The 16,239-nt window shown below is 43.7% G+C and overlaps 1 protein-coding gene across 1 annotated transcript; it reads left to right on the top strand.

The window, feature by feature from the left end:
• The first annotated feature begins 2,132 nt into the window (after positions 1-2,132).
• CHRAC1 (chromatin accessibility complex subunit 1) lies at positions 2,133-5,006 on the top strand. The gene is made up of 3 exons (XM_021532494.3): positions 2,133-2,358; positions 2,961-3,087; positions 4,167-5,006. Exons 1-3 carry the CDS (start codon positions 2,221-2,223, stop codon positions 4,310-4,312), a joined length of 411 nt encoding a protein of 136 aa, XP_021388169.2. The 5' UTR covers positions 2,133-2,220; the 3' UTR covers positions 4,313-5,006.
• Positions 5,007-16,239: the final 11,233 nt, after the last annotated feature.

Here is a 16,239-nt window from a genome sequence, read left to right as displayed (position 1 = left end):
GAGTAATGTCAGCTGTCTCCACAAGATGTCACAAGACAGTAAGGATCGAGAAAGAAACCAATCCTTCCAGACATCCAGGCAGCATCCCAAGATATTTGTGCTTCCTTTCAGATATAACGTACACACAGTGGCCTCACAGAAGATGTAATCTCAAGAGAATTATACAGCCTAAAATATACTGATTATCTGCAATAGCTAACTATAAATTATGTCCCCAAATACAGTAATTTTGAAATTTATCACATACTGTTGTTATCCTTGTACTTCCAGCTGCTCATGGTGCTGTATTTTATTAATAAATCAGGATAATCTATAGCCTTGGCCTTATGTACTGGGCAAATTCTGTATCAGATAGTGACATTCAGTCAACAAATTTGCTGTGTTTTCCATTTAATGATTCTTCATGGGTACAGTTCTTTCTCCCCTAAATTCCATGTGAATTATTATTGTGTATTCTGAAAAAGCTCCTGCTTTTCTCTCTCATATTTAGATAGTTTAGTGGCCTTAGCAGATTTCTTACCAATACAAACCATCAGGCATGATGTTTATAAAGCATATTGGAAACTTTTTGATTGAAACCATTAATGAATTGATGCAAATGATGTGTCATTACTTCTGGAAGCGCTCACACAACCTGCAGCTCTTACCCAAACAGGCACAGGCAAACTTCTGGAGCAAACACTCCCAGCATCAAAACCCCATCCACAAGCATGTTACAAGCAGCCCCATCATCACTTCATAGTTTACACGTACCCTCCACACCTCCCCCCCAGCTCTGACAAGTGTCAGGATGACCAGACACATTCCCTGGGACTGTACTACAGCGGCAGAGGTGTTGAGCAGCCTGTAATTGCAGTTTGGGTTAACAACTTTGTAGGCAGTGGCCTGTAATCCTGGCATACACACAGATCGAGATGCCCAGTTGGCATTGAGAACAAGCTCCCCACCCTCCTGTGCCAGCCTGGAGCTGAGGAGCCACGGTGAGAGGTGAGGAAGGGGAAGCCCCAAGGCTGCTCCCGCCTGTGCTGGGACAGCAGGAATCCACACAGGTGGGAAGAGTGACTGGAAAGCACTGGAGCTGCTCAGCACAAAATGACCTGGTGGAAAAGGACCTGGAAGTGCTGGTTGACAGCAGGTGAACGTGAGCCAGGGTGTGCCCAGGTTGGCAAGGAGCCCAGTGGCCTCCTGGCTTTCCATGTCAGCACTAGTGTGGCCAGCAGGACCAGGGCAGTGACTGTCCCTCTGTGCTGGGCACTGGGGAGGCCACACCTCGAGTGCTGTGTCCAGTTCTGGGCCCATCAATTTAGGAAGGACATTGAGGTGCTGGAGCAGGTCCAGAGATGGGACACAAAGCTGCTGAAGGGGCTGGAGCACAAGTCTGATGAGGAGCAGCCGAGCGAGCTGGGGCTGTTGAGCCTGGAGAAAAGGAGGCTCGGGGGTGTGACCTTATCACTCTACAACCACCTGGCGATCGGTCACAGGTTGGACTCGATGATCTCAGAGACCTTTTCCAGCCTACTTAATTCTGTGATTCTATGAAGGGACTCGCAGCCGCCGGAGCCTCAGCGCGCCCGGGCACCCCCGGGGCCGCCGTCCGCCCGCGGCGGGGAGGAGAGAGCCGGGGGAGCCGGGGGCTGCGGCGGGCGCGTCCCTGTATTGCCGGGAGATGTAGGGAGCTGTAGGGAGCTGTAGTCCCGGCTGGAGAAGGGTCCCTGTATTGCGGGGAGATGTAGGGAGCTGTAGTCCCGGCTGGAGGAGGGTCCCTGTATTGCGGGGAGATGTAGGGAGCTGTAGGGAGCTGTAGTCCCGTAGCTCCAGGGAGCTGTAGTCCCGGAGCTGTAGGGAGCTGTAGGGAGCTGCAGGGATCTGTAGTCCCGGAGCTGTAGGGATCTGTAGTCCCGGTGCTGCAGGGATCTGTAGTCCCGGTGCTGCAGGGAGCTGTAGTCCCGATGCTGCAGGGATCTGTAGTCCCGGAGCTGTAGGGATCTGTAGTCCCGGTGCTGCAGGGATCTGTAGTCCCGGAGCTGCAGGGAGCTGCAGTCCCGGAGCTGTAGGGAGCTGTAGGGAGCTGCAGGGAGCTGTAGTCCCGGAGCTGCAGGGAGCTGTAGTCCCGGAACTGCAGGGAGCTGCAGTCCCGGAGCTGCAGGGATCCGCAGTCCCGGCTCCGCCGCCTACAGCTCCCGGCGGGCCGCGCCCTCGCCGCCGCGGGGACGGGCTGAGATGGCGGCGGCGCGGCTGAGCGGCAGCGAGAACCGTCTGGTGTCGCTGCCCCTGTCGCGGATCCGCGTCATCATGAAGAGCTCCCCGGAGGTCTCCAGCATCAACCAGGACGCGCTGTTCCTCACCGCCAAGGCCACGGTACCGCTCGCCCTGCCCTGCCCTCGGGCCCCGCGCCTCCCCGTGCCCGGCCGGGGCCGCCGCTGCGGAGCGCTGCCGCGGCCCGGCTCCCGCTTCCCTTCTCTGTCCGCGCCCGAGACGGAGCTGGCCTCAAGCTGCCCGAGTCTGGACTCATAGAATGGCTTGTGTGCGAAGGAACCTTAAAGAACATCTATTTCACAGCCCTGCCACGGCCAGGGACACTTTACACTGTCCCAGGGTGCTCCGAGCTCCGTCCAGCCTGGCCTTGGACGGCTCCAGGGATGGGGCGGCCGCAGCTTCTCCGAGCAACCTGTGCCAGGGCCTCAGCACCCTCAGAGGGAAGGATTTCTTCCTATTAACTGATCTAAACCTACTTTCTGCCAGTTTGATGCCATTCCCCCTTGTCCTGTCACTACATGCCCTTGTAAATATTCTCTCTCCATCTTTCCTGTAGACTGCCTTCAGGTACTGAAAGGTAATGAGTCTGTGCACTGAGTGCCCAGTGTACGTGAAGTTAAATATGGTGCTTCTGCCTGTAGACGGGAATCAAAGATATGTGTGCATACTTAGTCTGACTACGCAGTTTTGTTTTAATTTTTTAGGAGCTTTTTGTTCAATATTTGGCTACATACTCCTACAAACACGGCAGAGGGAAAGAGAAGAATGCTTTGACTTACAGTGACCTGTCTCATACAGCAGAAGAGTGTGAGACCTTTCAGTTCCTTGCAGGTATTGATAACACAAGGGTAAATCCTGTGTCTACTTTGGAAAGTGAAATCTTGCTCTTTATGCTCTGTTTTGTGAGGACCCAGTTCTCCTACAGGTCGTTTATCTCTTGGTTAGCATTCAACTGGAACTCGTTAACTACTTGATGCTTCTGCCCCTCTCAGCCCCAACTTATTAGGCTAGCCCAGAGATACGAGGCCTTGAGGGGAGGAACATCAGGAGATGGGCAAAGATTCAAAAGAGACTCTCACCCCGATGTGGTGTCCAGCTTCTTTATTCCATGAGGTCCAGGGGGAAAGCGAGCAAACAGAGTTATGGGTTTATCTAGGCTCTGGGCAGGGAGGGCTTCTCTGCCTCTCAGCCAACCCTGTCAGGGCGGGAAGGAGTGGACACTTACCTGATCAGAGTCACAGGGGTCCCTGGAAATGGGGAAAAGCATAGCCCAAGCGCACTGTAACACTACTTTCCTAAAAACATTTCTCTGTGAATAGGGATTTTTCTGCTGTCTCTAAATTACAATCATACTGTATACAGTTCTCAGGATATTGCCTTAAGCATTTCCTAAATTCCAGCAGTTCCATCTGAAAGCTTTCAGCTTGTGAAAGAAGATCATTGCACATCTTTAGGTGAGGAGTTATGTGGACAAAAATGACACATAGGATTCTATAAGTTTTGAGAAAAGAAACTTCATCATATTGGTCCCTCTATGCTTCTAGATACACACACAGACACGTTTTTACTGATACTTGGATTTTATATCAATGGCTTATTGGATCTAAGGCAGTTGGGCTCTGTTTTACATCAAATAATTCACATCAGCAGACACTAAAAGGTGCCAGTAATCAGTCACAAAATAGAGTCCTTATCTTTGGTTACTTGTACTGTAAGTGGGTAACTCCCTCCTACTCTTACAGCTTACAGTGTGTGGGTCAGGCTGACTTACCTGGTTATTCACCTAAGGTTTGTTAAAAGTATTAATATTTCTTTTTGTCTTAATTTCTTTAGTGATTTTGATGGAACAGTATTCATGAGGCAATACACATATTCAAATTGACTAAAAAAGCAACAATTCTGCCTTTCAGATATCTTGCCAAAGAAGATCCTAGCTAGCAAATACCTAAAAATGCTTGAAAAAGAGAAGCGAGATGGAGAAATGAGGGAAGACGATGATGAGGCTGAGGAGGAACAGGATGAAGATGAAGGTGTTGGTGCTGCTGTTGGATCTTAAGGCCAATGGAGAATTGTTTCATAGTTGATCCATTTTCTATTGTATAAAGCATGTTATTTTTGTGACTGAGAATCCAGATGCTGGATGTATTTATACACTGAGCCATCTGCTTTTGCTTTAAGAAGTTAAGAAATTGAACTTTATACTCGTTGGAGAATGGAATTCTTCCCTCCGAAACATGGTGGGGTAGGAAGAGACACTGCAAACCTGCCAGCAGAGCTTGGTCAGATGATTTGAAATTACTTTGTCTGACAATCATTACCCAAATTTAAAATTTCTTACAGGCAGCTTTCAATTCAAAAGCTCCAAAAGTGGACCAAGTGCATTAAAAAGGTCTGTAAAAACAGCCATTTGGGCACCCAAATGGGAGAGGAGATCCTATCCCAAGAGCTAATGGTGGTTCTGTAGCTGTGATGGTAAATGGGGTAGAAAATTAAGTACATATGTGCATCCAGAACCCTTTTCTTGAGTGAACTCCACTTCTGCAGTTTCTCTTGCCAAAATGCACATTGAAGTCTGTTAATTGTGGGTTCTTGAGAAAGAGCAGCTCCTTTACCATGTGCATGACAGAGATGATTTTTTTATGTGGTTTTGGTTTGCTTTTCTTTTTTTTTACTACAGAAATGGCAACCGTCCTGTGTAGAACTTTACATGCAACTTTTTCAAATAAATGTTTTGTATGAAAACTTGACAATGGATGCAGAAACTTCCTGCAATTCTTTCCAGTTTCAGTCACACACGGGCAGTGTGGCCATGTCTGAGAGAGAAAAGTGACCAAGATCTGTCCCCAGGGGTGAAGAATGCCCCAGGTAGGCACAGGAATGTTAACAGGTAATAAGAACCTCCCATTCCAAAAAAGTTGGGCAGCAAGTCAGCCAGGAATTTGTCTCAAGCAACACCCTAATTTGGAGGGTATGGTAAAGACTTACTAGAAGTGAATAGCTGAACAGCTGCTCTTGGGTTGAAGGCACAACCATGCTCAGCTTCTTTTAAAACTTAGCCGGGAGCTCCAGCATATCCACAATCCAGCACATTCCATGTTCTTAGAAAGCCAAGTGGAGCTTAGGCAGGTAGGGTCAGGGACTGGCAGAGCTTCTGAGCCATACCAGAAATGCTCCTGCTATTTTAACAGATCAGAGGATGCTGCACTGTAAAAAATGTTCCTGAAGTTGCCATAAATGAAAATCATGCTGTACCATGAATTCTGCAGTGAGTGCTGAGTGGGGCTGGATCCCTGGGGAAATTCCCAAATGGGTAAAGGCAGAACTAAACTATTGTTCCAAGAGCTGGTTTGTGCTTTTTTGCTTTTTTTTTTTTTTTTTTTTTTTTTTTAATATTATTAAAAGTGCATGGAGCTGTGTGGAAAACAGTGTGGAATGGTGTTTGAGGGGAGGGGCTGGCAATTTTTTGTGAAGCAAAAAAAGCCACCACCACAGAATTGCACAGTGACTCTCTAGCAGAAACAGGGATGGGGGCAACAATCAAATACCTGAACCATGGATGGGTCACAACCAGAGAGAGGAACATCCTGAAACAGCCTTGGCAGGGCTCTGACCACAGCCCCATCCCCACCCCTGCACCCTGGGGCGGGAAGGCAGGAGAGGGAAGGGGAGAAGGGACTGGGAAAGGGTTGGAAAACTTTTTAATTTTTGACTTGGCTTCTCACCACCTAATTCCACCTAATTTGTCAGTAAATTATATAATTTTCCCTCCAGTCACATCTGTTTTGCTCATCACAGCAACTTTTCAGTGACCTTGAGTCTGTACCTCAACCCTTGAGCTTTTTAATCCTATTTTCCCTTTGCGTCTGCATCATTTAAAAGGAACTTCCTCAAAAGTGACCAAGTATCTTGCTTGACCTGTTTAAGGTGTTGCGGGATTTTAGGCAGTGGAACGCAGGCCAGGGGACACTTTTGGATTAATTATTATTAGTACAGACACGTTTCTATCTTTTTCCCCCAACAACACCAGCTTGTGAGACCCTTCCCCACCCCAGCCAATGCTGCTCAAAGGACATGACAAAAGAACTATGGTTACTAAGTGTAAATCACTGCTTTTCATCCCTCTTAGAAGTTTCCTGTGGGACCATGAACATATCCTGTGAATTCCTGAGTCCAGAAGAATGTGCACACCCTTCTGGATTCATTCAGCCAGAATCCTCAATGGGGACTTCAGAGCTGTCAAAATTTGCCACAGCCCTCTCCGAGGCCCTGCAGCTGCCAAAGCTTGTTGCCATCAAATCAGCGAAGGGTTTTTTGTTTTCTCCAAGAGCCTGACACAGAGCAAAATCTCATCCAATTCAAAGTGGTGTTTCAAAACACGAGGGAAAAAATAAAAGGAAGAAACAGCTCTGACAGTATTTTGTATTACTGAGTAAAACCAATCTGTGTTTGTAGGGTTGGGCTCCCAAAGGAAGCTCCTTGGCATCCTTGGAATTCTGTTGGATGCTTTATAGTTACCACCAGGTGCTACATTTTCTTCATTTAAAAATGAATCACTGTAGGGATTCACTCAAAAAATAATAAAAAATTCAGGCAAGTGGTTTCCAAAATGTTAATCTTCCAAAAACAGTTCCAGGATTATAACTTGTAAGCAGTTAAAGCAGCACGGATTGTCTCTGGCTGGGCACGGAGAGGGTGGAAGCACAGGGAAACATCCAAACAAACAAGGGCAGAAATGGAAAGGAGAGCAATGGATGAGAGATTTTGGCAGAGTCTCATTGTGCACAAATAATTGCAAAAATGGCCAAATATTAAATGAAAAGACATCAAACAATACCTTGTAAAGATGAGGAATTTTATTTTATTGACATACTATGAGGCAAAACAAAATCGACACCATACAAAATAACTTTATAAAATATCATTCACATCATTATTTTGTCAGGAATTACAGCATTTTGAGCTTGTTACAAGTCTTATGTTTTGAGGTGAAAAACACTATGCTAAATCTTTAGTATTAGTTGTATATATACAGTAAGAAACCAGAACAGAACCTGTTAGGTTTTTCATGAGTTTATTGCAAAAGTAGTGCAAACTATTTTACCTTGCAAGCTGTAAAACAAACTTGGAAAAGGACCCACCTAAGCTTAAAAACATGACAATAAATGCTCAATTTCACAGCCTTTGAAGCTTCCTTCAACAGTTCTCCAAAAAAATTCCCCATCTCTGCACATTTTTAGATTTTCACTGACTCGGAAATGAAGGAGTAGAGGGTGGACCTGCAGTAGGGAGCAGGCAGAGCAGGAGGGTCCTGCTCTGACGTGGGGCACTGCTCTTACCCATGGATTTGGGGAATCACCCCCAAAACTCCCACCAGTGGGGCAGGTTTGGTCACTATGTGCCCCCAATAATCAAATGCTCCTTTCCACACTCGTATTTGAGAAAAGAGTCAAGAAAGCTTAACGAGCCAAAAAAACCCCGCAAACCATAATTAAGAATTAGGAACATGTATTGTCTGTTTTAGGAATATAGTATCCTTTTCCTCCTTTTCTGAAGTCTATAAAGCAAATTTCCATGGTCCCCCTCCCCGTGTGTGCACACTGCAGGGCACATTCCACCCCAAACTCCTGCATGATCCCAAGGCAGGATACTACATTCTGTGAGATCCAGAGAAAACAACGGCTAAAACACTACTGGTGTCCCCCAAAGCAAACAGGTAGCTAAGTCATCTCCTAAAAAACCAGAAAAGCAAACAAATGCTACATGAAAAATGTTAAAGAAACAAAATGCAGCATATTCAGGCTCTTTTTTTTTTTTAATCTTGAGGTACCTATATAAATATTACCTTCTGCCCAAAGTACGATTGGTTTTGTTAAAAAACTAAAAGTCCTTATCACGAGCCAATTGCAGGGCAAACATTATTACTGAGAAAGTGCAACCATGCTGATAATTTATCTGCAGCATATTAAAGGATGATTAGGCTTCAGAAAATATAGCTTAAGTCTACACCTGATGGAGCAGTTTTATAAAAACACTGAACAGAGGCATTTTCCTTTTGCTTGAGTCTCTCTGCAACAGAAAGCCTTAGGAAACAGCTGGGAAGTCCTGCCATGATGGAATGCACTTTTACAATCCCATATATAGATATTTTTTTTCTTTTAATATTTAAACTAAATACAGTTTTACAGCAAAGATTTTCCCCTCTGTAGTAGGTACTGGTAAATAGTGGATTTTTAAAAATTTTTTTAAACTTCAAAAAATGATAGCATATCACAACTTAAAGCTTTCCAAAAAGGAATTCATTTTGAGTAAAAAAGGTTCACACAGTAGAAAAAACTTACACATAGTTGTAAACTGTTACATACAAAACTGTGGAAAGGTCAATGATGTTTTATTCCCTCACTCTTACGTGTGTATCCCTTCATTTTATATTTATATAGATACACATACGCACACAGAGTCGTGTGCTATGTGCATATATAGAGACACAGAGATGAAGAGATCTGGGGTCAGGATTAAACATTTCCAAAACCTTCTTTATTGGGTATTTCTCTTTGCCTAGGTCAGCTGTGACACTTGATTTTACAACTTGCTACACCGAAAAATATTTTCAAATTCAGTTTTTTGTGGTGTGGTTAAAAACCATCTGCTTAATCTGTTTTTAATCAGGAAGATGAGTTTTGATTGTTGTGCACTGGGGAAGAAAAACACAAAGGCACAAAGAATTTAACTCAAATCCAAGATTGCTGTTTCAGAACAAGAAACCCGAGGGTTTGGGCCACGGGTGGGGTCGGTTTGGTCGCCTTTGCCAAATCTCCTTGACAATTTGAGTAATTAGCACCCAACTGGTTACATGAGGTAGATCCAAATTGGAAAAAAAATAAAATAAAAGCAAGCTGGGTCCCCAACACTTTTTTTTTTTGCCTCGTATGAAAATGTTTTAAGGATCCTATGTCAGTCATAAGAAGTGGAAGCAATGGCACCTACCTGAAAAGCAAGCACAGAATTCAAGAATGGCTTTTTTTGGGATGTAAAATATGAAGTGTTAAATCACAATCCTCCTTCAGGCAGAGATTTGCTGGCAGGGGAAGGAAGAAGAATAGGTCTGACAACAAGGACAACAAAAAGCTGGGATTTGGGAAAGCCTGTTTGGGGTCAGCTGCCAGAGGAATGCCCGAGAGCCCACGACAGCCAGCGCCCAAAGAGGCATCACAGTACAGACAGCTACAGGTGTCCCTTGTTTCTCACATCAGGAGACTGCCTTTGCTAACACTGAAGCTCTACAGGAACATCCTCCTGTCCTTGAACAGTATTTTGCATACTCTGAGAGAGGAATCTGACACATTTCTCATTTAGTTAAGGCTTAGTTTAAAGTGGCGTGGCCACAGCATCACACAAGTGCTCACCTACAGCAGCGAGAGAAGCAATGGATGAATTCCACCCCCCAAGAGCCCCCAGCACTGGCAAGTGATGCCACACCTCCAGGGCAAACCCTGCAGTGCCAGGGTTGCCCTTCAGAGTCAGCTGAGGGCAATTCTGGGCCTGGTTTTGCATTGCAAGTGCTACTCCCACCCAGCCAGCACCAAACATTTCTATCCTGCAAGCACGAGACAGTTCCACAGAGATGCAACACACACACACAACACTACTCAACACACATTTAGTACCACTTGGAACAACCTTAACATCATCTTTCTTTTTTCCTCAAAAAAAAAACCAAAAAAAAACAAAAAAACAAAAAAAAACAACAAAAAAAAAAAAAAACCACCACAACAGAAAACAAACTTTAAATGATCACAAAAACATTTTGATTGCAGGGAATATTCACAAGATGAAGCTTCTGGATTTTTCGTTCTTTTTTTTCAATTATTTTATAAAAAATAATTTTAAAGTAATTTTTGAAACTATTAAAAGATTAAAACCCTAACAGATAAAGTCAGTTAATTTTGCAATGTACCAAAATTAAAGCAAAAATAAAATAGATTTAATCAATACATTCTGTTTCCCCCTTTTGCCCTCCAAAGATCAAGTCAACCGCTCTGCTGCACAGAAATCTGGGGCTGGATCTTTACTTACCAACTGCCCTAAATGTTGAAATCTTTGTGATTGTACAATAAAATACTGCAAAAGCCAGGGAAATTGTGCTTGTTATTTCCAGCCAAATACTGCTTTTGTATCTTTTACAGACAGCCTATACAATGTCCCCTGTCCTGTCACACACATGTGTGCACACACACAGAAAGGGACACACACAGATCTAAAAAATCTACTAACTTTACCAACGAATTACAGAAAGGAAGTGGTAACACTCTTCGGGATGGCACAGCACTTAGTAATTCCTCATTGCACCTCACTGAAAGTTTGATTCTCCAAGATAAATATAAAGCTTACTCCTTAATGTTTTTTTGAATTTTTTGGGGAGTTTTCTCTTATTTTCTTTAAAATGCAATTATGAAGCTGTCATTTGTAAATGAGATGAGCAATTGAAGGGCTCAGTTGTTAAGCTTCATGAGAAAATCTATCAGGAATGAAAGACTTTGGATCAAATCCTTACTTTTTAATAGCATAGAAACAGTGCTATAAAACAGTGAGGTTTGAACACCTCACAGCTGATGCAGACCTAACTTTGGTGAAATCTAGAAACAAAATTCACTGCATGTCATGTTGGCACATGAGAAGTCTGATCCAACCCCCAGCAGCTGAGCTTTTGGGGTGCCCATAAAGCCCAGACAGGATCTGCTTTGAGTCAAGTACATATCAGGCAAAAATGTGCAATTTCACAAAAACCAGCATGACCAAAGCTTCCTCTATTCATGGCTTTAAAACCAGGAAAAGCTGATAAATACAGAAAAGAGTCCACATTATATTTTCTTTTCTGACAGGAGATCTAATCTAACAAAGCAAACACAAACAGCATCAGCCAGGGGATTAGAGATTCCCAAGCTTGCCTGATGACCTGGTCACCATTCATGCTTACCAAGCACACTCAAAAAAAACCCCATAAAATGACCAGAAAAGTTTAAATTTATATTTTAGGGACAACTCCTAGGCTTTTTTGCAGGTCCGACAACATTTGCAATCCCTGCTGATGAGCAGACAGGAGCTGCTCCAGCAGGTGGTATAGTTGTGCTTAAAGAGAGGAAAAAAATAAAGTTATAGTCCATGGTTCAACAGCACATCCAAAATGTGGGGGGAAATGTACAACTAGAACCTGTGCACTCCTGAGAACCCTGTGGAAAGGATTACTCCCTTTGATACAGAACTGCCATGCAACCCAAGGCTCCTCAAACCACACAGGAGGTTGGCTGGTTGGTGGAAGAGCATCCAGAGGCAGGTTTACAATGGATCTGCTGAGGCAAGGCATGGACAAATCCAAAGGAATTGCTTTTCTGGGGAATATTTAGGTGGGAGGAAGGAGCAGCCACAGCCTGCATCTGGTGCTGTGGGTTTGTAGAGCTGCCACATGCAGAACTCCCACAATTAACTCCTGCCAACCTCTTGTCCCTCCAGAGGGATCAGATCCAGCAGCGCCCCTGGCCCAGCTCCCTGACAGCACAAACGGACTTGGGGAGCTCCCTGCCAACCTTCCCCTTCTTGGGATGGGGCCAGCAGATGGGTGCAGGGTGGAGGATTTCTGAGGGACACTTGCAGAGAAGCCAGAAGGAGAAGTAAAAATTAAACTGTCACCTTAACAAATGCTTAAATTGGCAATTTTGAAGGAAATGTCTCCCCTCACTTCCTCTCTCATTTCTCCAAGGCTTGGGGTACCCAGTGTTTCTCTTCTCTAGGGCCTGAGAAGCACCCAGCATGGAGCTCCTTCACTCACTAAACTTCCTGCTGATCCCAGGTCTGCCTTGTCTGGAAAACACAAAACTCTGTTCCCATCAATGACAGAGGAGCTGTTCAGCATCTCTGCACAATGCAAGCCCTGCCAGCAATAGTGTCCATGATCTGCAGTGCACAGTGTAGTGAAACATCTCCAAAGCAGCCATTTACCCTGCACCTCACACTTTTGGGGGGGCTTTGTTAATCATGACTGAGAACTGAACCAAACTGACAGGATTTTACCACATTCGGTTATTAATGAGCTGGTTCAGAATGGTTTATTCAGTCACTTTCAAAATCTGGGTTCCAGAAAGTCAGGACATAAGAAATCCCCCTGCCATGGGTGAGCTTCATTAGTGTCTAGACCCAGAGATTAAAGGAAGGAAATTGCAGGGAGTACAGAATCCCAGGAAACTCACTCTGATAGGCCAAATCCACAGCAGAAAGCCCAGTTACTTGTAAATAAAAATCAATTTTAACACTGCTATGAAACCACACTAGCACACTGTGCTCCAACAGGTATTTCTGTCACTGTGCTCCAAGAGGTATTTCTATCAGCAGAGTGGTATGTTCTGAGAGGAGGAAGCTTGTTTGGAATAATTGTAAACAAAATATGGTGTATTAACACAGTTTTCTACAGTTCATTTCAGGTCACTTAAAAGTACTCTCAGTCCACGTCCACTGATGTCGAGGTTGAGTTTTGGCCAAGGCTTTGCACAGAACTGACACCAAACAGTCCCAAGATGAACATACTCAGGTTTGGGGTTGTTTCGTGGTGTTTTGGTTTGGGTTTTTTCTCCCGCATTTTAAAGTCTAACATTTTTTGAGCAGGGAATAAAGTATTTTCATTCTTACAGTCACACGTCACCTTACCTAAAAAACACATTATAAAAATAATCCAATACATTTTTTTTGCCTCAGACTCAGAATATATTTCAAGCACCTTCATGTCATTTGCAGGGAAAACCTGACATTTTCTGGCCAACAGGTAAAGTACAGAAACATTTTTCATTTGGAAAACAACAGTATAGAAACTCAACTGAAGGGACAGATCGCAGACAGAGCTGCTGCTGTGGAGTGACCCTGACCAGAAGCAGATGTGCCAGATGTGCCCCTTGCCAGGGATGCAATACACAGGGATGCCTGTGGAAGACAGAAGAAGGCTGAGCAGCCACCCAGGATCACAGTATGGCACTGCCCAGTAAGGAACAGACCAGGACAAATCCAGTCCCTCTGGGAGCATTTTGGCTGCTTAGTGGGAGGTTCACTTCAATTAATTCTTCCATGAAGGAATACAGGAGGTAGCCTTGAACTGCACCTGCTTGGTAACTAAAGGTTCCCACAAACCCACTTTTGTAGTGATTTGGCCAAGCAATTACATTCAAATTAACACTTCAAAGAAATGACTCTGACAAAGCAACTGAAACACTAAATGGGATTAAACAGATTCTGTGCCACACCAAGCACACACAGCACCCCCTAACTATGTAATTTGGATTAAACCCTCTCAGAAATGCATCCTTCCAGTCATTAACTCTCAGAAACAGAAGGCAGAACTTGCTGGTTTGCATCCTAACGTTAGACAATGGGGCTGGAGTTGGGGTCTGTCTTGTCCCCCAGGGTTCTGGAAGCAAAAGGCAATTGCTGATGGATGGATGGGAGATCCATGGAAAGCCAGAGGTGACACCATCCCTTAGCTCAGAGCACTGAAACATCCTCTGCCCAATCCCACACCACCAGGGACAGACAGCAAGACATCATAACTGGATCCCAAATCCCTGTCATTCCACTAAATTCTGCCACATCCACTGATTCTGCTTCTACAACACAAGAATCAGACAAGCAAGGAAAACCTGTGAGAGCTACATCTGATAATCCAAATATTACATTAATGCCATCAATCATCACACTGATACCAAAAAAGGCATTTGAATCTTGCACAGACAACGAGCACAGTGAGAGCTGAAAGCTGCATCTCTGTGGTCTGGGAGAAATGTGCACAGAGGAGAGAAGGAAGAAATGTTTTATAAATTCAGACAAACCCTAAGTATTTCCACTGTGATACAGCAACTGTGCCCTTCCTGGATTGATACCATAATGCACACAAAGTGTAACAGCATTTAACACCAAAACTCCTATCTCAACACTGGAAAACATGGCAGTATTCTGGAAAATAGACCAAGGAATGACATCCCCAGCATTTCAGTACTTGCTGTACAGAGCACTATTTACAGTATTTTCAAACAGCTACAGCAGATGCAAAAAAAAAAAAAAAACCAAAACCAAAAACAAAAAACCCTTACAGTAAAAAGGGAGTTTAAAAAACCCAACAATCAGTGCAATTACTTTCTACTTGAAGTCTTCCTTAAGAAAGATGGCATGTGTGCATCAAGAAGCATGTGACCAAATGGAATATAAAAGTAAAAAACAAAGGACTGCCCTGCATTAGGAATGGGGAAAGCCACACAGAGAGGTACTATGGTAGGAGAAGAGTATTAAAAATATAGGAAAACAAGTGATTTTAATTACACTGGTCTCAAGTGTGAAAAATACTGAGAACTCTTCTTACATTCCTTTAGTTAACAAGTAAAAGATATATTAAAAAAAAGTCCCTTATGGGTTATTTATGCCACCAGAGATGCTTATTTGACTGAGTCTGCCATTTAATCAAAAGCCTTTGGGCACATACACAACTTTAGTCAGAAAGAAAAACTTAGAAGCATCTTGGAAACTTCAATCTTTTCAGAAAAAAAAAACTAAACTCCTCACACCTACCCTCCAGAAGTTTTAATTTGAGAATCCTTGTGGAAAAACCTCTTGTCTTATGTTACAAAAATGATCCAACAAGAACAAGACTGTTACAACAGACAAAGGCTGCAGGAGTTATTGAGAGAGGCAGAATTAAAGCCAAACTTTCACAACCTTTTTGCTTTTACAATCAGGGAATGTTGCCTGGGGGCCTGAATGGAGATCAAAGGTATTTGTTACCTGACAGATCAAGAAACAAGGGAATTCCTGTGCCAAAGCCTCTGGAACATGGAAGATCATTGATTGTAATTCACAAAGTCAAATATTCTAAAGCAAGCCAAGCCAAAATAAGGAGCTCTAATAAAACAAATGACCTCACTCTGTACATCAGTGCATACACACACGTGTTAAATTGCATAGGGCTGTCTTAAATGCCACATAAAGGCAGAGACAAATCCACCTCCTTCCAGCATTTTCCAACAGGACATTTGCTCCTAAGGATCAGCTCAGTTGTTTCCTGAGGGCTGGAACAGATGGAGTGTACTCATTACAGCACTGCAGCAGAAATCCCCACCACCAAGCAAACCTCACTGTTGCATTAGATTTTGCACATCAGGGGAAAAAAGACAAACTTCTAAGTATTTTGTGTCTTCTGATAGAACTTGTCACCTCCCAGGAGGAACATTTCACACTTGCTGATGCTGTTTTGGGGGGGTTGTGCAGTGGTACTCCTTTGCACGGGCTGGAAAATCTCCAAGTGCCCAAGGGTGGCAAAGATTTGGTTATTGCTGAGCTGACCTGCACAGTGACCCAGACTCAGAGCTGTGACCTCACCTGGCACTTCTCCACTAGCAACCTGGGGGAGACTGAGACTTGAGCTTTGTGCTGACCTGAGATGTTGCTGTTCTATACCAGACATGTGGGAGGTACAGAATAAAAAATAATTATAGGATTTTATGTGTTTGTGGCAGGTGTTTTTGGACAGGAGACATTCTTGAATAGGTAATTTATGTTAAAATATTCCCAGAAAGAGAAGGTGCTGGACTTTACAAAGTATATACCTAACCAGTATTTTTTAAAAATGCTTTAAATTATTCACTAATTCACCATTGGTGAATTACTGGAAAAGGAGGGAGAAACAAGTGAGACATGAAGGTTAGAAATTAATTTGCCCATCACCAAATAAATACAGACCTCCTTTACCACTTGTGAAATCTTTCTGCAAATCACAAGACATAAAGAATTAGCAGTATTAGAGGCTTAGAAAGGTCTGTAAAGGGTATAATGTCCTGAAATGCACATAAACATCCCAAGTTCTTCATACTTAGGGAAGGAAAGCTACATAATTTCTGCTCATTCCAAGAGGATGCACAAACAACAGCTACTCTCAGATTAAGGGCCTGCCTAAAACTC

This window comes from Lonchura striata, chromosome 1 (genome assembly GCF_046129695.1).
Source record: "Lonchura striata isolate bLonStr1 chromosome 1, bLonStr1.mat, whole genome shotgun sequence".
Lineage (NCBI taxonomy): Eukaryota > Metazoa > Chordata > Aves > Passeriformes > Estrildidae > Lonchura > Lonchura striata.
The sequence above is the reverse complement of the archived record's forward strand: the minus strand, read 5'-3'. Positions and strand labels throughout refer to the sequence as shown.